Here is a 23,286-nt window from a genome sequence, read left to right on the forward strand (position 1 = left end):
TACCAGCCAGGTAAACAATAACCAACATGGAGCACAATTTGTCCCCTCCCATACAGTCGCTGTCCCAAAATATTTGTGGGGTTGGTATGGTGAGAATCAACAGTAAAACGTGATACATTGAGCAGTGGGAAAATCTTAAGTTAGCAATCTGTACTTTCCTCAAACTTTTTTTTTTTACTTGTCTCCTTGTCCCTAACTACATTTGAAAACAGATATAGTAAATGTACTTAATAGCTGGATCAAAACAGGCTCGTTACTGGCACAGCTGACTTCATAATGTAAAAAACACATATCTAAAAAGGTAAAGTCAACCGCAGTTGAAAATTTCACTGATTAAAATCAAACAGCATTCAATTCAATGTATTTTTATTTTTTACTTTTTGATTCAATAAAGGAGAAGTGGAATCACTATTTTATTTTTAATTGAGACTTTTAAAAAACACACACACAAAAAACAAGTATCTGTACTTCTTTTTAAGTACAGTGTGACTATTTTCTATTTTTGCTACTTGTTGATTCATTCCCCCAAATTCTATATGTATTAAGTTAAATGACCATTTTTGATGATAAAATGTGTTGTTTGTCCATCGTTATTACAAGAGTAACACACTGCATTTAATCTGTTACATGTACTTAATTTGACCGTATTTGTACTTGTCAGTGTAGCTTTATTGCAACATACATTTATACGTTTTATTTTAGAAGAAACACTTTTAATCTATGACAGTGAGTATACACTCTGCCATTTTTCATCACTTTATAAAATGTGTTATTATTTTTTGGTAGAGTGATTACTGTTGGGCAATAAATAATTTGCAAACTCTTGATTGATGTTTTGTCCATTTGACGGCCACGCTCATGCTGACTAAAAATAAATAAATAAAATATACACCACAAGTTACTCAAAAATTGCTGGTAGCTTTTTCACGGAATGTTCTTACCCTACTAATTTAGGACTACTTTTTAGTTTTCCTTGTTACTCTACTGCTACTCTTGCTTAAAGTACACTTTTGGCTACTGACCACCGCTTAATACCTAACTGGGGCGCGTGGACAGTACGTACCTGGAACTTGGGACGGTTACGTAAGGCGCTATAAAAGGTCCAAGTTTTGTTTACGCCGCGTTTCCCGGCCGAAAGACTCAGTTTCCCAAAATGCACCTCGGCGCATGCGCAGTGCGTTTTACTTGACAGTGGTAAACAGACGTCAGAAGGGAGTCTTCGCCTCGAGTCAAAACAAAACAAACGCAAACAAACTATTCAAGACACCCGAGGAGAGCCTCGTCGGACCACCGGGACGACCGCAACTTCCATCCGAGTCGCCGCTGTCTCCAAACGGCCACTTTGGGCGAGTTCTCGGCGGACTTTTCGGCGCGTTGCAAACTCCGGAGTAGCAGCAGCTTAAGCGGCTAACGTGACCGGGGGGCTACCCGGACTTGTTTTTCACACACAAAAAAAAAGTTGGAAGCCTCACCCCCGGGTGGGGGGACTCGAACGCCTCCGCCGAACAGGCTTACTTTATTCCGCCACTTGTTGGGAGTCGAGACGAAAGACGTCGCGGGGGAAGCATCCCGGCGCGGCGAGCTGCGGGGCCTGGGCGGCGGAGTCGGAGGCGTTTTGTAACCACCTCCCGTGGCATCGTGTGCGGCGCCACGAGTGGACAAACATGGCAGATGGCGACATGTGGCGGATTGTGCACGCCTAAAACAACACTGCGCGGTCGATTGGATTCTTGTAGTCGCGTACACTTAGTGAGTAGAATTCATTTTCCTTTTTTGTTGTGTTTTTTTTAAGTAATAGCCACCATTTTGTACGTTTTTTTCCCCTCACTAGTGGTCAAATTGGTGTTGTGGTTCGTCTTCAATTTCGGCCCAGACTGGACTGTCAGCGTGTAGTGGTAGGGGTCGTTTGAAGGTTTTTTTTTTAACTGGATTTTGTTTTTATGTATTTATTTTTTTAAACAGTACGAGCTCTTTTTTTTTTCTATCTAATAATATATTATACTTGCCACAATCCCTCATGAGCAAATAGTAGTGGCAACACTTGTCAACATCACTTTGTTTACAAACTCATTCATTTACTGTCAAATTCTCGCAACTACTAAAAGTAGTGCTAGTAGATTAAAAAAATAATAATCTTTTTTTTACTTCAAGGTACTTTGAGTGCTTCCTTTTTTTATTTGTAGATTATTCATCCATATAGGGGAAATTCATACGATTATTTCAAACAAAGGCGCTCCCGTTTCCTCCTCCTATATAAATCAGAAGGTTTATGATAGTTAGTATTAAGGAGATTATTTGGGTTCCCTAATCTCCAATCTGAGGATTAACTGGAGTTATTGGTGTGCCCAGATTATTACGTCCCTTTTTTTTTTTTTAAGGACTCCAGTGTTTACTCCCAGTATATTATTGTTTTTTTTCCTACCTGGAATAAAAAACATTTAGAGGGTCGTAAGTAGTTCCGGTGTTTTGGAGTGTATTGGAAGTAGCCAAAAGGTGGAGATGGACGAGCGGATCGCCATGGAGGACTTGCCAGCGCCGCCCATCGACCCGGATTTTGAGCCGCAGAGCCGGCCCCGCTCTTGCACGTGGCCGCTGCCCCGGCCGGATATCTCGGTCGTGAAGCAGGAAGCCCCCGACGGCGCTGAATCCGCCGCCGGGACTCCCCCCGCTGACGACGACAAGCCAGATCCGCAGCAGCAGCATGCGGCGACGTCCGAGCCGGAGAAGGCGGTGGGCGCCGCGGCGGGGGTGGCGGCCGACCCCGCCGTGGGCAGCGTGACACCTCGCAAGGGTTCGTCCAGGCGCAACGCGTGGGGCAACCAGAGCTACGCCGACCTCATCAGCCAGGCCATCGAGAACTCGCCGGACAAGAGGCTGACGTTGGCGCAAATCTACGAGTGGATGGTGAAGACGGTGCCTTACTTCCGGGACAAGGGCGACAGCAACAGCTCGGCCGGGTGGAAGGTCAGTCCACTTGCGGTAGACAACAACAGTGCTGCTCAACTGTTGGCTTGAGGCCAGCTACTGACAAAATACTTTTGTTTTGGGGGAAATGTACAGTTAGAAAAGTTTTGTTCTAGTGTATGTCCGCTTGTAATTACTGAAAAAATTGCCCATTCAGCGTTTTTATGCTCAGGTCAAATCAATTTTGAAGATCTCACTTAAAAAAAAATGTTTGTATTCAAACATCTTTATTTTGTGCAACTCTTTAACTGTCTGGCAGTGGCAGACAGTATTTTTATTTTATGCATTTACCTTCAACAAAATTGAGAACAGATCGCCATTTGCAATGCTGACCCGACTGCAGACAGCAAACTGCAATAAAGCAAAATGGACAATATATTTTAAAAAAACTTTACCTATCACAAAAATGTTTTTATTTGTTTATTGATTATCACCAATTACAAGTTGGGTGTGCAACGTGTTCCCCTCAATAATCCGTTCACATTTGCCAAACAAAAACAGTCGCAATTGCCGATAGAGGCCACAAGATGGCGGCAAAGCATTACATGAAGCTCCTCACGGCACCTCAACACAGTTCCTTGGCGCCAAGATGCCATAAAATGGCAGAAAAGGAGTGATAGCACTCTAGAGGGCATTCTTGGGTTAAAGATGCAATGGAAATGTAATTACTTTCCATTGCTTTAGCCTTCAACCTTTAAAGCAAGCGCACCATCTCGAGGAGTGAAAGGGAAATATCTCAGGTGCTTCATGAGGCTTCATTTTCCCGTCACTACACAAAAGCACCACATGAAACTCTTCAACTCGCCTCAATATTGTTTATTGGTAGCGAGAGTTTTTACATGAAGCTCCTCAAATCACTTCAACATACTTCCTTGCTACCAAGATGGCACAGGGTGACGCCCCAAAAAAACAATAACAAAAACTGAATATATGAATCAGAGAAGTTTTACGCGGGGAACATTTGAAGAGTGGCCACCGTGAAAAATGTGTTTTTTTCCCTCGTAGAATTCCATCCGCCACAATCTGTCGCTGCACAACAAGTTCCTGAGGGTCCACAACGAGTCGACGGGCAAGAGCTCCTGGTGGATGCTCAACCCCGAAGGGGGCAAAACGGGCAAGGCCCCCCGCCGCCGCGCCGCCTCCATGGACAACAGCAGCAAGCTGCTGAAGAGCCGCATGCGCGCCAAGCAGACCAAGAAGCAGGCGGGGGCCGGCGGCGGCGGGGGCGGGGCCCTGCAGGGCGACGGCGCGGCAGGGCCAGCGGGTGCCGGCGCCGACAGCCCCAACTCGTCCCAGCAGTTCCCCAAGTGGGGGGTGAGCAGCAGCAGCCCGTCGTCCCGCGGCAGCCTGGACGACGGCGACATGTGGACGTCCTTCCGGCCCCGCACCAGCTCCAACGCCAGCACCCTGAGCGGGCGGCTGTCGCCCATCGCGCCGGGCCAGGAGGACGACGACAACCTGCCCGAGGACGGGCTGCTGGGCCGCTACGCCGCCAGCGCCCTGACGCCCACGCTGGCCGAGACCCTCATGGAGGAGCTGGACCTGATCGACGGGCTGACCCTGATGAGCGGCCAGCAGGGCGGCGCCAGTCCCAGCACGGCCCCGCCGGCGCCGCCCACCCCGCTGCCGTCTGCCGCCACCCTGCTGCCCCGCGGCTCCTCGTCCTTCTCCTCCTTTCATCAGCTGCAGGCACCTCAAACGCCCCCCCAGCCCGCGGTGGGGCCCGTCGGGAAAGACTTTGGCAACTCACTCTTCAACTCCTCTCACGGCACCGCCGCTGCCCACTACGGCGCCCACGTGCCCTCCAGCCTGGAGGCGCTGCTCACCTCCGACTCGCCTCCTCCCAGCGACGTCCTCATGGCGCAGGTGGTGGACCCTATGGCGCCCGCCCCGGCGGGCCTGATGGGCCTGGGCTCCCCGGTGGTGGGCGTCAGGCCCAAACCCACCCAACTGTTGCTGGGCAAGGGCCTGGAGGCCAGCGCGGTGAGCCCTCGGAGCGTGCAGGCGCCCATGCAGCACCACCTGCACCAGCACCAGAACCAGCACCAGCACCAGCAAGCTCCTCTCGGACTGGGCATGATCCTCTCCGGCATGTCGCAGGACCCGCTGCCGATGCCCGGCCTGAAAGTGCTGCACGCCGCCCAGCATCACGCCAGCCAGCATCACGCCGTCCCCTCGGCCGCGGGCCCCTTCGGGACTCCGCCCTGCTTCCAGGTGCCGCAGGACCGGCTGCCCACCGACCTGGACGTGGACATGTTCACCGAGAACCTGGACTGCGACGTGGACTACATCATCAACAGCGACCTCATGGACGCGGACGGCATCGACTTCAACTTCGACCCCTTCGCCGGCCCCGCCGGGCAGGGCTACGCCGGACCCGCTACCACGCAGGGTTCTGCCCACAACTGGGTGCCCAGCTAAAGGCTTTGCCAGGTAGTGTTACTGCCGCCCTTCATCTCCTTTAGGTTCACGTTGCCCCCGTACGGACGAGTATTTGCCCTCTTTTGTCTCCTTGTTTTTGTTACTTGTTGGTGCCCCATTTTCTTGCTGCCCTTCGTCTCCTCTTGGATGTCATTTCAACGTTTTGTTTTCTGTTTGCCTTTAGTCTTCTCTTTGATTCAATTTGTCTTCTTCTTGAAAGGTTAACGCCATCGTTTTTAACTTTGATTGTTGTTTGCTGGCGCTCGGGTTCCTTTCTAGCCTTCGTCTCCTCGTGGATGAAAATTGCCATCGTGCTCTCTGACCTTAGTCTCCATTTGGAACAAATTGGTCTCCCTCCCAAGAAGTTAAAACCAGCATTTGCCCTTGTTCATCTCCTTTTTGCCCCGAAGCAGTTCTTGTCTCACTACCCTTAGTCTCCTGTTGGATAAGTTATTTATGTGATTGTTTTATATTTCGTCTGCTTTCTTGCTGCCCTTAATCTCCTCTTGGGTCAGTTTGTCTCCTTACTGAGAAATACAAATCTCTATTATCTACTTTTAGTTCTCCTGCTTAGTAACTTGCTCATGCTCCGTAAACCATCTGCCCTTAGTCTCCTCTTGGATAAAATTCCTGCTTTTGCTGAGAATGAAAAAGAAATGATGCATTTAGACATGTCAACATGTTTATCGTTCCTCCAAAAAGCTAAATTTTCTCCTGATGTTTCTCACCAGGAGAAGAGACCCCCCCCCTCCCCGACGTGGCCCCCCCCCCAGGGAGGACAAAAAGTCCCGCCGCCTAACCATGTGGACCGGCCTCTCGTCACGTGCCAACGCAACCGTCGACTATGCACGCGCTTTTTAGTCCCGCCCCTTCCTCCTCCTCCTCCATTTTGTTGTTTTTCATCACATGGCTGCGGCCATTTTCTCCGTCAAGACTTCCTCAAGTCCGCCTGCCACTTGACCAGATGTGACGCACAAACATCTTGCGGGCGGGCGGGCGGATGCTGAACCACGTCGGCTTCTGGATGGACCTTGTGCGTGCGTGCGTGCGTGCGTGCGTGCGTGCGTGCGTGGTGACGAGCGGCCAGTTTCCCTGCAGGAGGACGAGCCTGCAGGCCCGGACGAGGACGCCGACCATCGTTTCTCACATGAGACGATAAATGACTTCCTTTTTTGTTCTTCTTTTTTTCTTCCTGATTCAACACTAATTGTAATTTGGGTAATGTGTTTTTTTTGTTTGTTTTTTTGTTTCGACTTCCATGCGGTGTGTAACGTACTTAAGCGGGGTGCGCACACAACGATAATCAGGACACATTTTGGCGATTTCCCCCTTTCGCAATCATTGTCGGGAAAAAGGCCCGATTAACAAATACCTCAAAAGATTGTTTTGTGCTGTGAGGTGTATTCATTTACACCTCAAAAACACCCGTCTTAAACCTGTTCAATATTTCCGATGGAAAATCCGTCTGTGTAAAGTTCAAGCCGCGTGAGTTGGTCTGCGTGACGGACTCCCCAAAAAACGATTTAGCGGGGTGATAATCATACCGTATTTTAGCAGTTTTCCTTCCGATCAAATTTGGCAAAGAGCTGATCATCGGACATCGCTAATAGATTCAACGTGCCGAGTGGGGCGTGTCCAACTTCTCAGAAAACAATCGGGGTTGACTATCCTAAATAATAAACTGACGCGGACGATAATTGGGTACACTCGTACGATTGATCGTCACTTTTCCGCAAATCGGTTGAATATTTCCGATGGCAAATTCTTGTGTGTGACCGTCTTCAAGTTACCGGAAAAGCTAACTGTTAGCCTAACTTCAGCGATTTCTTCGTCTACATGTCCTGTGCTGCCACTCACAGGTCAGACTTGGTACTGCAGGAAAAACGAGGAGGCCTGCGTGCTTTTAGATGGGGTTGCTATTAGGTGCATTTGTTTTGTTTTTTTAAATGCAGTTGAACTAATAAAATGAAGTGTAATTTTATAAATAAATAAATAGGGCATTTGAGGTTAAATAGGCGACAAGTGATGGGTTGGCTTCCTATCAAATGTTGCTACCTGATTTTGGATTTTGTTGTCAACATTTTGGTGGCACTTACGTACGAGCAGGACCAGACATCCGATTTTTTTTCTACTTTTGGTTTGAAACATTTCGACACGCGATGCACACGTTGCACATCAACAACTACGCGCTATGCAGATTTTATCAAGACAATTTTGAAGGAAATTTTTTAGCAACAACAAAACCACGGAGGGTTTTACCATTTTGGCGTATACCCTCACTAACTTGAAAAAACAAACAAAATAAAAAATATATATATTTGGTTATAGCTTTAATATACAATAGAGATGGAAAATAATAAAGTGATGCTACTTATCATTTTTTCAGTTTTTTTTTTACATTAGAGGATGCATTTTTCAGATTTGTAACGGCAATTTTTCTACACTTATTTTTGTAAAAATGGACGCACATGTAGAATGTTGTGAGTGTGTGTGTGTCGAACCTTACCAAAGGAACACTAACATTTACATTTGCATGGCATTTAAGGGGCACACCGTATCTCAGTGTACATAAAAGCTTTTTTCTTGTTTTTTTGGGGTATTTTTCTAGCGTTTCCACATTCGTCATCTCAAAACGAAACAGTAATTTTTAAAAAAAAAAAAAGACTCATACAACTGTTACCTCTCAGGGTCGCTCAGAAGAAGAAAACAAGCTCAATCATGCCACAAAAGCAAAAACAAACAAACTTATTTATTTTTGTTTTTCTGCCGCGACTGGAAACTGTTTATTGCTTTTTGAGACCTTCTTAAAAAAATCTTTAAAAAAAAAAAACCTCCTGCTATGCATTTCACTTGTAGCTTTTTTTTTGGGGGGGGGGGGGGCTTTTTCACTTCCTGCCAAGGTTAAACACTAGCATGAGGTTGCTACTAGTGTGTACGCAAATTGTTCTCATTATTTTTTGTGTGTATTTAATTTGCTGGTCATGTACAGTTTGTTCACCGATCATTTCACTCGTTTAAAAATGATTTTTGGTTAAACAAATGTTTTTAAAAAAAAAAAAGAAAAGTGGAAAAGCACTCGATTTGCTTTGGAGTGGTGCTACGAATCGTTCTGGATGCATAACAGGGCCTTGCTCAAAGTTATTTAGCTGCAAGAATCAAGCTTGTTTGGAATCGCTCTCCTTATATACATATATATTAGGTCCTCAACCTGCTCACTTAACTAGTCCCAATCAGTTTATGTACGGAATGTTAACTGTGCGCGTGCGACAAATTGCAGCATTTATTCCGTACTCTACTAGTGCACCCACGTACAAGTATGCACTTAAGACAATTGAGCGCACTAGTAGCATATGGAATAAATGCTCAAACGGCTTCATGAGCATTTGTTCCATGTCCGTTGATTATTTGTCAGCTTTCAGTGTGACATGCTCAAATTCCACTAGCGTGTCACTAGTAGCGTTGGTAGTGCACAGTTTTGCATCACGTAAAGTTTAGTTGTGCTACTAGTGTGCTGAAATGTCTTCCAGTAGCGGATTATTGAAAAGCATTTATTCAATATCCGTCATTGTGCTGAATTATCGCACTAGTGAAGACAAAGTGTGTACTAGTGCAGAATCTGAATGTGGAATGAATGCTCCGGAAGCTTTCCAGATTTCTTTTGCTGTTCTTTTGCTTGGCCTGCATGCGTGCGTGCGCACTCCACTCGTACTTGATCTCCATTTGGTCTTTTCATCCCCTTCAGCTACTAGTTCCCCTTCTATGATGTTTTGGATGACCTGGATCCCCCGCCCGTCACACAGTATTTTAGAAGCTAGTTTCACGGGACGAGAGCAGAAAGCAGTTACTATGTTGATGATGATTGTTTTTGATTGAACTCCATAAGTACTTTTGCTCTCCTTCCTCGTCCTCAGCGAGTCGAGCGAGATGCGAAAACGGAAACTTTACATGTCAATAAACTGCTTTAACCCACTTGGCCTTCCTCAAGTTGCTTGTTTTCATTTACGACACCATCAAAATTATTATTTAATTAAAGGATACTTCACTTGTTTACAGCAATAAAAAGTTAATATTTAGTTTATAATTAATGGGGTAGATGCCACGGACTTCCGGGTTTCACATCAGCGCCGTTTCCGGCCACTGCTGACCGAGTTCCAACACTCGCACCCGTCGTCGGGAACGCGCAACCGAGGGGCACAAGGGCGGAAGCACAAGCACCTTGTGCTCGGCCCACACGTCGCAAACAGCAACCGGAAACAGCGCTGGAGTGTGAAACTCGGAAGCCCCGCCTCCTCCGTGGCATATATCCCATTAATTCATACTTTTAAAAACGCATTTGCCACTTGCTGTCAATGACATCACATCTACACAGTATCAAGTAACAACCAATCACAGCTCAGCTTGCGAATAGCACATGACCAAACACTATAGTATATAAAGATATAAAGTAAGTGAATAAATAGCATAGTATAAAATATTTTATCTGGGTTAGAAATTATGCGGTGAAGAAAATGGATGGATTAGAAAAACTGAGCAGCCTTGGAGTGGTTGGTTCAACGTGGGGTGGAGCTAATTGGTGCAGCATTACATGTCTCCAGCAGAGGGCGCACTCTACTGATGGTTGACTTGAGTACAGTAATTGGGTTTCGGTCGTTTTGTCATTTTTGATGTTCAATAAAGTAGGGGTGTGCCAATAAATCAGTTATTAGATTCATCGATATTCGACATGTGATGATTTGATTACGATTCATAAATGTTCAAAAACGAATATTTTCCATAATAATGTGAGAATTCTCACTTTAAAGTCAGAATTCTGAGATTAAAGTCAGAAGAATCCTGCCAACCTTTTTTTTTCAGCTTCACTGGCCCTAATCCTCTTCCATAATAACCTGAGTCAGGTGGTGGATTATTTATTTATTTGTTTGAGTTTTTTTTGGGGTGGGGGTCGGTCACCAGTTCATCTCCAGACAGACGCCACATCATCATAAACATGCCCGTGAGCTCTCTTGATACATTTCTATGGTGTATATGACATGTTGATTTGCGTTAGCGTGCCTCTCTCTGCCTTCAGTACTTCGGTGGCGTCATTGCTAAGCTAGCAATCGATTTTATTTGTTTAGACACGTAGCAACAATTGTTCAATGTTTTCCATCAGATGCTAAATGTGTTGTGTACGCGTATTTGTGGTATGACGTCGACGCAAGTCGTGTGTGTTGGCACTGCAGCTGCTGCAAAAGTCGTTTGATTTCGGCGTGCACAAGATTGTGTTTGGGTCGTTGCAGAACTGCAGGACAATTTACTTTTAGCTGAGGTCTTTCTTGTCGATGCCTTTTCAATTTAATTTACTTGATTTGATTTGTCTTGCTCAACCATCAGCGATCGACTTCTTTAAAATGCTTAATCTGTTATCTTACTTTGTAAGACTTAAAAATTAGGTAAAACTACTTGAATCTATTATACAAATATTCAATATTACAATTAAAATTGTGACTGACATTAGGCTGGGAACAAAAAGTTTTGCCTCGAAGCATCAACAGAGAAATTTGATTTGACATAAAACTCCTTTTTGCTGCATTTAAAAAGCACTTTATATTACAACCAATCCATACGAAAACGTGATTATTTGATGAAAAAGTCAGATCATCCATTTGAAAAAGATTGGATAGTGACGAATCTTGAAGAAGTGCTGTGGGAATTAAAGATGGACCTTCCCACTCGGTAACTCCTAATTACGACCCACTTCTGTTCAGGTGATTTAAAAAAAATAATAATAATAATTCAGAGTTTTTATTGTTTGTCAAACAGTTTATGAAGACATTCCACAAATGAGCCAAAATGGACAGTTACCAGGCGACAGAAAATCTCACTGTAAAAGAGAATCCGACTTAATAACGAGGTTTATTTCCTTAAACGACTTTTTTTTCACCGTTTGAGCCGACTTCCGGTTGTTGGTTTGTTTTTACTATTAGTTTGAAAGGCGTAGCCGGAAGTTATGCTGCCATTCAGGGTAACTTAATTGTCCATAAGTTTTCGCGTCGGAACCGGGCAGGTCGTCGCATCACATTTACGAGGAAAAAGTCGATATTTTTGTGACAGCGCATGTAATAAACACGGAGTTATTATTTAATCGTCCGACATGAGCGCGCTTGTCTTTCTTTTGCTTCTTTGTGTCGGGTGTGCGGAGCTCCGGAGCCACGTCCGTCTCACCCCGCCGCCTCTCCCCGGGGTGGCGCACCTCGGCCGGGGCGAGGATGCCCCGGTAGCGGGTCGCGACGAGTCTCCCCGGAGACGAGAAGACCCGAGCGGGTACTTCACGACCCCGCGGGTCAGCCGCAGCAGCAGCAGCCGCGGGCCCAACTCGTCGTCGTCCACCGGGCCGCCGCAGCCGCCGCAGCCGCTCTTCCCCGCGGGCGACGCTTCGTATTGGGCGTACGCGCTGATGCTGCTGGCCCTGGTCGTCTTCTCGGTGGGCATGGTGGGCAACCTGGCGCTCATGTGCACCGTGTGGCACAACGCGTACCTGCAGAGCGCCTGGAACTGCATCCTGGCCGGCTTGGCCCTGCTGGACTTCCTGGTGCTGTTTTTCTGCCTGCCGGTGGTCGTCTTCCACGAGCTGACCTTCAGGCGCCTTCTCGGGGGAGCGTCCTGCCGCCTGGTGCCCTACCTGGAGGTCAGCATTCCTGCAACGTCTTCATCACACCTAGAAAAATGTTGACTTTATTCTTGCAAAATGGAGACTTTATTTTCATCAAAATTTGACTTAAAAAAATTTTTATACCCCCAATAATCTGCAAATTTCTGACTTTAAAGTCAGAAAATTAGGATTTAGACATAAAATGAAGACTTTCAGAAGATAAATGTATATTTTTTAGCATTATTGTTTTATTCTTTTAAAGTAATTTTTTGGAAATGTGTTTTCATTCATTCATATTATTTCATATATATATATATATATATAAATGTGTAGGCGTGGTAGAAACCCATCACGGGCTTATCAAGGACCTCACCTAAGAATAATAAAGTAACATTTTAATGACAAAAATATACTACCAATGCTCAACAAACATCTTCAACATAACTGAAATTTTACTTTAGCAAAATAATTCCACAGCAGCACACATATTAAAGACATTAAAGCTTCCTTAAGTTTGAAAAATTCTCTATGTTTCAAAAACCATGAATTTATCGCTCAGAAAATTAGCACTGTACTTTTTTTTTCCATTATCTTTTTCGCATTGTAAAATTTTGACTTTTTTCCCCCCCTTCAAAATGTAAGTATTTTTCACATACAATTTAGTCTCATCAGAGTGTGATTTTCAAAATTGTGACTGCAGTGTCAAAAATTTGGATTTTAGTCATTAATTTAAGACTTTCTGTTGATAAAATTAGAGGATTTTTTTTCACAGTCTTGTCATGTGTTGTTGTTCTGAAGATTTTTAAAAATATTTTTTAAAGCCCGATACTCAAAGACCCAGCAAAAATCGTTCTTTTTTTCCCCCTTTAACCCCCAAAATTCTCGACTAAGCCGCCCACAAAGCTAAGCATACCACACAGCAAAAATTGGAGCGTTAAAATTTCAGGCTTCAATTTTTGGGAATTGATTTTAACTCCCGAAGCGTAATTTGAACATTTTCAGAGTTAAAAGGTGTTATTTTTTTCAGAGTGGACCAATTTAGACACATAAAGTGTTAAATGGAAATTTGCCCAAAAATATATATATTGGAAGAAAAAAAAACATGCGAATAGGTGAATCAAACATGTGGGCCAAGTTTGTTAAAGTTTCTTTTGAATGGCATGAGGAGGAGGAGGAGGAGGAGGAGGAGGAGGAGGAGATGGACGTTGCTCCTCCTCCTCCCCTCGCTGGCCGAGTCGCCTTTTTGGCTCCAAAACACTTTTGTGTGTTTAGTGGTTTTCCTCCTTCTCTGCTTCTGAAAGGCGCTAATCTGGCTAATGAGCGTTAGCGCCTTTGTCATGCTAACGAGACTAATCAGACGTAGCCATTAATGATCTTAACTTTGGGTCTTAACAGGGGGGGACGAGGACAAGTGGGATAATCGGCGTCTGCTTTTCGTCTTGTGCCTCTTTGCACACAGACAAAAGTTTGGCTCTCGAGCCAAGGTTCGGCTTTCGAGATGAAATTAAGGTTTCAATCACGCAATGAGCATTTCAAAACAGGTCTAAAAACAGCAGAGGTGGCAAATCCGGGTACAGAAAGTAAAAACCCTGCCCAGTTTGCCTTTAGCCCCTGATGTTTGCTAGCTAACAAGCTAACTAGCTCCCTAGCAGGTAAACGAGCACCATAGGAGCTAGCTAGCTTGTTAGCTAGCTAACATCAGGGGCTAACGGCAAACTGGGAAGGGTTTTTACTTTCTGGACCTGGATTTGCCACCTCTGAAAAATATAACCCAATTATGGCTCCAAAAGGGATCAACCCGAAGGACCAATTTGACCCAACTTTTTGGGTTATTAATTTCCTTCAAAAAAATTGCAGATTTTGTGGGTTGTGTATACAATATTTTGTGAAAACAATGAATGAATCCAACAAACTGTTGGAAGTGCTAAATGAGGAACTTGAATGAAACATAAGGACAAAGGTGAGCAGACAATCATGACTGGACGGGACATGAGTGGACTGGTCGCCATGATTGGTCGGGACACGTGCAGACTGGTCGCCATGACTGGACAGATAATGAATCCAACAAGCTGTTTGGCACAGATTATTTTTCTTTTTCTTTTTTTTTCTCTTCTCAGATTCTGTATCAGCAAAGGAACGTTCTAAAAGCACTTAACAAAAAAAATAAAAATAAAAACTCAAATCTGGTCAAAAAGTGACTGACCGAACATCTTGGTTGAAATGACCCAAAAAGTTGGTTCATTATTTGGGTTATTTCAACCCAAAAGTTGGCTCAAATGAATAACCCACAAAAACAGCAAGCTGCAAAAAAGTTTTGAAATGAATGTGTGATTGTCAGGTGATGTCTCTGGGCGTGGCCACATTCAGCATTTGCGCTCTGAGCATCGACCGCTTCCACGCCGCCACAAGCCCCGCCTCCGGCCCCGCCCCCAGGTTGGAGCCCTGCCGCTCCATCCTGTCCAAGATGGCCGTCATCTGGCTGGGCTCGCTGGCGCTGGCCGCCCCCGAGCTGCTGCTGTGGCAGCTGCGGCGGGAACCCGTCGGGCCGCGGGAACTCGTCGGGTGGCGGCAATCCGTCGGGCCCGGGGGCTCGTCCCCGGCGCTGGACGTGTGCGTGCGCGAGCCGTCGGCGGAACTGCCCGACGGCGTCTACTCGCTGGTGCTGACCTATCAGGAGGCCCGAACCTGGTGGATGTTCGGATGCTACGTCTGCCTGCCGCTGCTCTTCACGCTGGCCTGCGACCTGGTGACAAGACGGGTATGGTTCCGACCGACAGTCTTCTTTATTTAGTCTACTGCATGCAATTCTCCACTGGGTTTGTGCTCCGTGTGTGTGCGTGACATTAACGCAATAAAGAAATGTTGTGTTTATATTTTAGACAACTTGGTGGCTGGTCGCCATGACTGGACCGGACGCGACTAGACTGGTCGCCATGACCGGACGGGACACGACTGGTCGCCATGACAGGACGGGACGCGGGTAGACTGGTCGTAATGACGGCACGGGGCGCGAGTAGACTGGTCGCCATGAATGGACGGGATGCGAGTAGACTGATCGCCATGACCGGACGGGACACGACTGGTCGCCATGACAGGACGGGACGCGGGTTGACTGGTCGTAATGACGGCACGGGGCGCGAGTAGACTGATCGCCATGAATGGACGGGACGCAAGTAGACTGGTCGCCATGAATGGACGGGACATGAGTGGACTGGTCGCGGGACGGGACGCGACTAGACGGGTTGCCATGACTGCACGGAACGCGAGTAGACTGGTCGCCATGACGGGACGCGACTAGACGGGTTGCCAGGACGTGACAGGACCTGATTTGCCTCGCCTTGTCTGCGGCTCCGACTTCTTGTCTGTCAACAAGAACGAGAACACCGTTAACAAACCAAAACCTTTCCCCCTAACGACATCGCCGTTGATTCCACAGGTGTCAGCGCACCAACCCGTCAAAGCGGCGAGCAGGCGCTCCTCCGCCTCCTCTTGCGTATCTTCATCCCCAAGGAAGAAGAAGCATCATCATCATCATCATCATCAGCACCACAGCCGCGAGCCCCGACTGGGCTCCACCGTGATGTGGCTGACCGCCTTGTACGTGGCCTGCAACATACCCGACAGCGCCTGTAGCATCGCGCTGACGTACGTGCAGGTGCCGGCGGCAGTGGCGGCGGCGTCGGCTCTGGCAGGACACTTCTTCCTGTTCGCTCGCTGCGCCGCCACGCCCGTGCTGCTGCTGTGCTTGCGCCGCTCGCTGGGTCAGGCCTTTCTGGACTGCTGCTGCTGTTGCTGCGACGAGTGCCTGCCCGACGCTTCCTCGTCCGCTTCCACCGCCGCCTCCGCCCTCTCCTCGCCATCCCCGACGTCCTTGACGCCGTCCGCGCCCGACGATGCGTCGCAAGCCATCGGGACGCCCTGCTGAGATCAGGTTTCTCACTCAGGTGACACTTTAGTCGGAACTCGTCACGTACGCTTTTTAAGGTAGGGTTTTAAAATAGGATGATGGTTTCAAAAAGAGCGGAGGTTTGAAATGAGGGTTTTAATCTGGGATTAGAGTTTCAAGCCTGCGTTAAAGATTCAAATTAGGGTTTCAAACAAGGGTTGGTTTGTAGACATTATTGAGGTTTCAAATTAGGGTTAGGGTTTTAAACCAGAAGTAGGGTCTCAAAATTGTGTTACAAACTAGGATTAGGGTTTCACAAGAGAGTTAATGTTTCCAAATTAGGGTTTCAAGGCTGGGTTTGGGATTAAAATCCATCGAAGGTTTCATAACAGGATTAGGGTTTCAAAGTAGGGTTCGAAGACGCCGATAGGGTGTAAAAGTATTGTTAGGGTTTCAAGACAACGTTAGCATTTCATGTTAGACTTTTCAAGACAAGATTAGGCTACCAAACAAGATTTAGGGTTTGAAATGAGGGCTTCAAGCAAAAGTTAAGGGTTTGAAGTAGGTTTTCAAGACTGGTTTGGGCTTGAAAAACGAGCGTTTCAAACCAGGATCAGAAATGAGGGAGCCCAAATGAGTTTTCCAAGTCGTGTGTGAGCAGCAAACGGAACATTTTTCAGCATTGTTATGAAGGTGTTACTAACTTGTAATAAGCATGAAAAACGTTCCCCAATCGAAAGCGGTGACTTCGCACTCGTCAATGTTTAGCATTCAAAAGACATCAAAGCCACTTGTGGGCAAAACTTTCCTTTTTGGCGTTTTTTCTACTCGTTTTTGCTACTTTGAGTAAACTTTGGATTGGATTGATTTTGCTGGTCCGTCATTTGTTCTCGTCTGAGCCTCAAGCGGGAAATGGTTCACGCTGCTGTTTTGTTTTTGTTCAATGAGAAAGAAAGAAAAAACGAGTGTGGCCTTTTTTTTATATATATATATATATATATATATATATATATATATATATTTTTTTTTTTTTCAATTTAAAAAAATGATATAAGGAAAGGGTGATTCCAATTTTTACCATTTTTAATTGTAATTAATCGGATGACTTTACTAGTTAACTCACGATTAAGCACAGATTTTATTTCTGTTCTAATACAATAAAAAAAAATCTAGGTTTTCATACTCTTGTTAACAGAAGTGGGAAACAAAATTTAATTAATAGAAATAGTTCAAATTAATTTTTGACGTCTATTGCCGTCAATGGCAGTGAATGAGTTAAAGGAAACCTCAAAATGATCCAAAAATACTCATTTATTAACATTATGGCGGATTTGCTGCGTTATTGGCTTCTTATATGTTTTTATGGGTCTCGCCATGATAGATAAGTTTTCATGTTTCAAACTGGCTGGACGGAATTTCCTCCAAAATTAGACCAATGAAGAAACACAACAGTTTCAACTGGCTTGCATCAAAATGACCCAAAAAAGGCCACTTCAAGCCAAAATGGCTGTCTTCCTGTATGTTTTCAGATATAGGTCCTTGAGACTTTTTTGTGGGTCTCCTCCTTGCAGACATGCCCAGCAAATTACATGTTGATAAGTCAAATTGGCTTTGGGGGCTGAATTTTTTACCTCATGAAGAAAACTGGCCAAATTGACTTTCAAATGTCATATTTGAGCACAATGTGGAGTTTTCCTGTATCTTTTTCAAGCATGGCTTTTTGAGGCTTTTTTTTTGTGGCTCTACTCTTGATAAACAAGTGCGCCAAACTTCATGTTGCAAACTGGCTTCTGGGGCTGATTTTTCAAAATAAGACCAATGAAGAAACACAATTTCAACAAGCTGGCATCAAAATGACCCAAAAAGGCCACTTCAAACCAAAATGGCTGACTTCCTGTACGTTTTCAGGAATAGGTCTTTGAGACTTTTTTGTGGCTCTACTCTTGACAAACAAGTCTGCCAAATTTCATGTTGCTGCGTCAAACTGGCTTCCGGGGCTGAATTTTCAAAAACTTCAAGTTGAGCCAATTTTTGCTTGAGAATAGTAACAACAAATGAAGCCCGGTGAATAATAACAAAATGTCTCCATTAATTGGGGACCACCTGGCGGCCCCCCCCCCGAGTTCCACCGTGAAGCTGCGAGTCTCCTTTGAGCTGAACTCTTTCCTCTCACATGCAAAGAGCTGAAGAAGAAGAAAAGAGCCTCGAGGGTGGGTGCGAGGCCTCCAAAAGAAGAGCGCTTTTGTTCGGGCGTTCTCTCGGGCCGCCCGACGGCGACGCCGGAACAAAGCCGCATATCAATCCGGGGCGGCCATTGCCGTTGCTAAGCTACGCTACGCCCACCGACTCCCACCGCCGCCGTCTCGCTCGCCAGCGTCGCCACACACAAGAGAGAAGAAAGAAGAAGAAAGATAAGCACAAAGCCAAACTGCTTTGTGGGTCGCCATGACGACCACCGGGACAAAGTTTGCAATATGGCCTCAAAGTCAGCGCCGCGGACGCCCGCCCCCGCCCGCCCCCGCCATCAGGTCGCCAGTCATCACTTTTACGACTACATGAGGAAGTGATGAAGCGCCTTTTGTTATATTCACACCGAAAGGCAGCAAGAAAGATCAAGCTTGTTTTTTGAAGAGTTTTAAATAAAGTTTGCATTTTTGCACACAATCTCATCTTCCGGTCATTAACTAAATAAACGTAACATATTTTTGTTTTTATTTATGTTTTTGTAAAAATCACAAACGCAATTTTGAGCTGTTGACCAACCTGAGCGACATTTTTGAATTAATGTCATGTTTAGCATCTTTAGCCTATTATGAGCATAAGTTTTACGAATTGTCACAGACAATTTACAGTCGTCGATAAATGTTTCGTACACGGTTTTCCTAACAATCAACTTTTACTTTAAACTTGTCGACCGTCCACTTTTTTGAAAAATCAAACGTTTAGGATCGTAAATGAACTTAACGTATATGTTTGTTTACGAATTAATGCAAACAATTTAGAGTCATCGACAAATAAAACGTACGTGTATTCGTAAAAATCAAACACGATTTGGAACAGTTTTGTAAAAAATGTAAAGTTTAGCATCTAGAATCATCGATGAACGTTACGTACGTGGTTTTGTCAAATTCAAACATAATTTTGTCAAAAATGAAGCGTTTTGGATCTTGAACGAACCTGACGAATGTTTGTTTACATATTAGAGTCACTGACAAATGTAACGTTGGTTTTGACTCTTTTTTTTTTAAGTACATTTTTGTTGAGTTTGGTATTTGACGTTACGAAACATTAAAGACGATCAGTTTTCCACAAATCATCTTTCATAAAAATCTTTGAAAATTCAAAGTGAGCAGTCAATCAAATTAGATTTTTAGAGTTTTCAATGACGCCAACAAGAGCCTTTTTTGTCAAAATTGATGATCGTAAAACATTACACAAAATTGTGCGTAAACGTGTTACTCGCGGTTGCTGTTATGCATTTTGGACATTTATTCAGACTGGAACGACTTTCACAGCACGTCAGCCTGACCAAGACGTTTGAAAGGAGATCCGCTTTGGAATGAGACCTTCCGGATGCTTCCACGCAAGGCGCAATGCTGACACTTTGTTCTTGTGTGGCGCAAGTTCCGCAAAAAACAAACAACAACAACAAAATCCCCGGCTGAGCTTTTCGAGAGGCGCTCGGGACGCCAGCGAAAAAGCCGTCCGGGAACTTGGCAAAGACGTCGGCCATTTTGTCTTCCAGGAAAGACGTCACGCCGACAAGGCCAGCGTGGGAGCCTGCAAACTTTCGTCCACCGCCGACGGCGACCAACAAAAGCAGCAACAATATTTGAATTGTCATTAATCGACAAGGGGAGGAAGTTCTGACATGAAGAGACTTCAAGTCTTGATCATAATCGCAAAATTCTCACTTGGATGGCTGTGAAAATGTATTCTTTTCAAAGCCATACCCTCACATAAATAAATGGCAGACATTTTTAAATAATAAAATTATTAAAATAATGTATTATTATTATTTTTTATATTATTTTATGTATTTATTTATTATTAATATTATGTGTTATTACAATTATTCAAATAACATTAATTTTTTGGACAGTATAATAAAGTCATATAGAATAAGCTCATATAAATTCAGTATGTATGATGAAGGAAAAGAAAAGAACTATGAAAGCGTGTTCTGGCCTTGAACGGAAACATGGAACAGGTGCGTGCGCTCGTTAGCATGAAAAGTTGGGATGGAAAAGTTGGGTCAAGCGCTTGTTGGATTTATGACAACACCTTTATTTTGGGAATCATAACATGAAAGTATTTTGAATTTTCCCTCACGCACCTTTGCAAGGCTGCAGGGTGAATCGCGGAAGCAAGTCGAGTCATCGAAAAGTAAGTCAAACTTATTTTTATTTTATTTGTGCGTTGGCAGTTCAAGGTCACTTGTAGATCAATTACATTTAAATACTAATAATGTATATTTTTAAATGCTTGATGAAAATATTTACGTAAGGCTAAAAAACAAATGAAATCGGTTAGCAAACTTTTGTTGGAGTGGCGACAGCTTGCAGATCTTAGCAAGAAAAGGCAAAAAAAAAAAGAGGCAAATGTTGTATTTCTTAGACCACTAGAGGGCAGCATTGCACCGCGTAAGGGCGAGTCAAGAGGTCACCAGTTGAACGCAACTCAACTTGTTGCACGTACAAAATAAAAGAAAGAAATTACAAACGTCTCTTTTATTCAATAGCAAATCAAAGATTGGAGCCCTTTAACAAATCTGACATACACGTAAACACGTAAACATTCACCTTCATTAACAAATCCATTTGTTTACATCAAAGATGATTTCAGATGATTTTAATGTGCGTTCTTTCCAAAAGTCAAAGTTGCTTTCAAATCCTCAATGACACGAACGTGCGTGTTTTTTTTGTAAACATCAAACACGATTTAGTTGTCAACCAATTCAGCACACTTTTCTAAACAGTCAATAAAACGTTGAACGCGTTGGTGGCAAAAACTGAAGGTGATTTATTTCATGTCATCCATGACGCCAATGTTCCTGTTTGTGTAAGCATCGAAGACTTCAGATCATGCCAAACCATTTCAAAGGCAACTGTGTGTTGAAAACCGATTTAAGTCTTCAAAAGGACGCGGAGTGTGCGCATTCGTCAGAAAAATCAAAGACGCGTTAAATCATCCAAATAACAACTTGTCTTGTTAGACATTGTCAACTTTCTTTTTTGGTATCACGCTAAAAACATTTTTTTTTTTTAAATGCTGCTCTCAACTTTTAAGCAGGAAGCTACAAGAAACGCTTCTGTGTGTGCGTGCGTGCGTGCGTGCGTGCGTGCGTGCGTGCGTGCGTGTAGGCTTGATTCACGTGTGAGCGTGTAGTGTAAATCATGTGGGCAGATATTGATGCCATGGCAACAACAGCAAAAGCTGCAAATTTGAGGTCGCATCAACTGCTCATGTGAGAACGTCCAACACGGCCAAAATTTGCCTTAGGGGACTTGACCTTTGAACTCTTCTCAGGACGTGCTTGAAACCACCTCAGTCCTCCCAAATATGTCAACACGTGCAGGAACACATGCTATTTGTTTTGATGAATTGTTTTTTGAATGGATGTCATTTCTTACTTGTTCTTTCAAGTTTCATTTCAAGTCGAGTTTTCAAGGATTCAAGCAGTTTTACTTTCCGCAAAATTCATTGTTATCATTCCAATATTACAAAGTGAATTGAAAATAATAAATTTGCCTGCAAATTTCAACGACCAAAAAAACTTTTATCAAAAATATTATTATTATTATTTGAAACCATTATTTTCCCCCTGAAATGTTTTATGTTTAGAATTCTGGAAAATAATTTGACTTTTTTTTTCTAAAATATAATATAATAATAATATGAAAACAATTATTTTTTGTACTAAAAATATTTTTATTATTTATAACCATGATTTTCCCCCTGAAATATTTTGTTTATCTAGAAAAGAAATTGACTTTTTTCAAAATATAATAATAATAATAATAATGTGTGTATTTTTTTTTATATTAAAAATATTTTTTACAATACAACTTTTTAAATACTGGAATTGCATTGTTTTTTTTTTGTTTTTTTTTAAATAAAACGTTTTCTCTGCAGAAAAAAAATTAATCTGGAAAAAAAATTATATCATCCTGAAAGCCATTATATTTACAGAAATGTCAAAATCCAATAAAAAATATCATTTTACAAGATGATAGAAGAATATTTGTTTGTCACAACGCAAGTGCCGTTTTTGTGGTGTTTTTTTTTTGTGCTCCGGCGACTTTGGCACGGTTGTTCATGGGGGAGTTTTGAGAGCAGCCGACAGGCGGGGAGGGCGGTGACCTGAGGGGCTTCATTAGCACCCTCTAAGGGTCGCGCGTGTGCGCTCCTTCATAATTAACGGCGGCGCACGCCGATCAATAATGAACGAGTAGCAGACCATTTTTTTGCACGGCAAATAGACGAGAGGCGCAAACGCAAAATCCGATTAGCCCAACACGACGGCGAAAGTCGGCTCGCTAGCCGCAGGGAAATGCAGCACATGGGCGACCAATCCGTGTGGGAAAAGGTGATTGGATGGAGACTGTCACATGATCCGAGAAGAGGACCATGTTTGTTTTCTTGAACATTTGGACTTATCTTTAAAAATAAAACATTTTCAGCTTACTTCAAAAGGCAAATCAAGCATCAAAATGAAGCCATTATGATCCATCCAATGGGGCGGCCATTTTGCTTTTATAGCCACTTGCTGTCGTCTGAAAATGACATCACAGTGCTGGGCGGGTTTAGCCTGCAAATGTCACATGAGCTAACTCACAAACCAAGTGAGCCACGATTGGTCGTTAGGTAACGACCCTGTGATGTCATTTTCAGTCGACAGCAAGTGGCTGTAAAAGCAAAATGGCCGCCCCCTCAGATGGATCAAAATGGTTCTGATGAAACTGCTCGCCCTCTCCCGGTCTTTCTCACTTTTTTCCCTCTCCAGTGAAACGAAAACTAAAAATAGAAGCCATTCATTGAGACAATAACGATAATTAAAATGGACTAAAAGAAAAATGAAAACAACGCAATCCAATCAGAAGGAACGAAATGCGGGTGGGAGAAAAGAAGCACTTGGAACCCGATTCAGTGTTCAGCTGCACTTGATTTCATGTTCAAACATGTTTACATTCATTGTGCGGCTGTAAGATTAATCTCAAGCAATTTTGCACTTTTTTTATTTTGGTGAAAACAAAGTTATATTATTGTCAGTTCAACATGTTTCATTGAAACAATTAATAAAGACACCGTTGTATTAAATGTGTCTTGCGTGTTAAACGACAGTTACAAAAAGGTGTTATCATTTTCTGTATAAGAGTTGAAA

At 44.0% G+C, this 23,286-nt stretch overlaps 2 protein-coding genes and 1 long non-coding RNA gene across 4 annotated transcripts; 2 read left to right on the top strand and 1 right to left on the bottom strand.

Moving 5' to 3' along the window:
* Positions 1–1,148: 1,148 nt before the first annotated feature.
* Positions 1,149–9,354, top strand: foxo4 (forkhead box O4). Of its 2 annotated transcripts, XM_077577198.1 has the most exons (4): positions 1,149–1,749; positions 1,832–2,964; positions 3,970–5,397; positions 6,117–9,354. In XM_077577198.1, exons 2-3 carry the CDS (start codon positions 2,500–2,502, stop codon positions 5,383–5,385), a joined length of 1,881 nt encoding a protein of 626 aa, XP_077433324.1. In that variant the 5' UTR covers positions 1,149–1,749; positions 1,832–2,499; the 3' UTR covers positions 5,386–5,397; positions 6,117–9,354. The 2 variants fall into 2 exon arrangements, with proteins under 2 accessions (XP_077433324.1, XP_077433323.1); XM_077577197.1 differs by having other exon boundaries at positions 1,149–2,964.
* A 749-nt stretch (positions 9,355–10,103) lies between these two features.
* Positions 10,104–16,770, top strand: gpr37l1a (G protein-coupled receptor 37 like 1a). The gene is made up of 3 exons (XM_077578992.1): positions 10,104–12,052; positions 14,355–14,774; positions 15,453–16,770. Exons 1-3 carry the CDS (start codon positions 11,519–11,521, stop codon positions 15,939–15,941), a joined length of 1,443 nt encoding a protein of 480 aa, XP_077435118.1. The 5' UTR covers positions 10,104–11,518; the 3' UTR covers positions 15,942–16,770.
* On the bottom strand, positions 15,125–16,469 carry LOC144059721 (uncharacterized). The gene is made up of 3 exons (XR_013295719.1): positions 15,634–16,469; positions 15,469–15,513; positions 15,125–15,378 (listed from the first exon to the last, which is right to left on the bottom strand). It is a non-coding gene; the product is annotated as an uncharacterized LOC144059721 (long non-coding RNA).
* Positions 16,771–23,286: the final 6,516 nt, after the last annotated feature.

The sequence above is a fragment of the Vanacampus margaritifer genome, chromosome 10, assembly GCF_051991255.1.
Source record: "Vanacampus margaritifer isolate UIUO_Vmar chromosome 10, RoL_Vmar_1.0, whole genome shotgun sequence".
In the NCBI taxonomy this organism is placed as follows: domain Eukaryota; kingdom Metazoa; phylum Chordata; class Actinopteri; order Syngnathiformes; family Syngnathidae; genus Vanacampus; species Vanacampus margaritifer.

What these genes read in the sequence shown, in the direction of transcription:
- foxo4 (XM_077577197.1), top strand. Translation starts at nt 2,500, where the DNA reads ATGGACGAGCGGATCGCCATGGAGGACTTGCCAGCGCCGCCCATCGAC. An exon ending in ACAGCTCGGCCGGGTGGAAG is followed by an intron (nt 2,965 to 3,969) that starts GTCAGTCCACTT and finishes TTTCCCTCGTAG; the next exon opens with AATTCCATCCGCCACAATCT.
- gpr37l1a (XM_077578992.1), top strand. Translation starts at nt 11,519, where the DNA reads ATGAGCGCGCTTGTCTTTCTTTTGCTTCTTTGTGTCGGGTGTGCGGAG. An exon ending in GCCTGGTGCCCTACCTGGAG is followed by an intron (nt 12,053 to 14,354) that starts GTCAGCATTCCT and finishes TGTGATTGTCAG; the next exon opens with GTGATGTCTCTGGGCGTGGC. An exon ending in GCGACCTGGTGACAAGACGG is followed by an intron (nt 14,775 to 15,452) that starts GTATGGTTCCGA and finishes TTGATTCCACAG; the next exon opens with GTGTCAGCGCACCAACCCGT.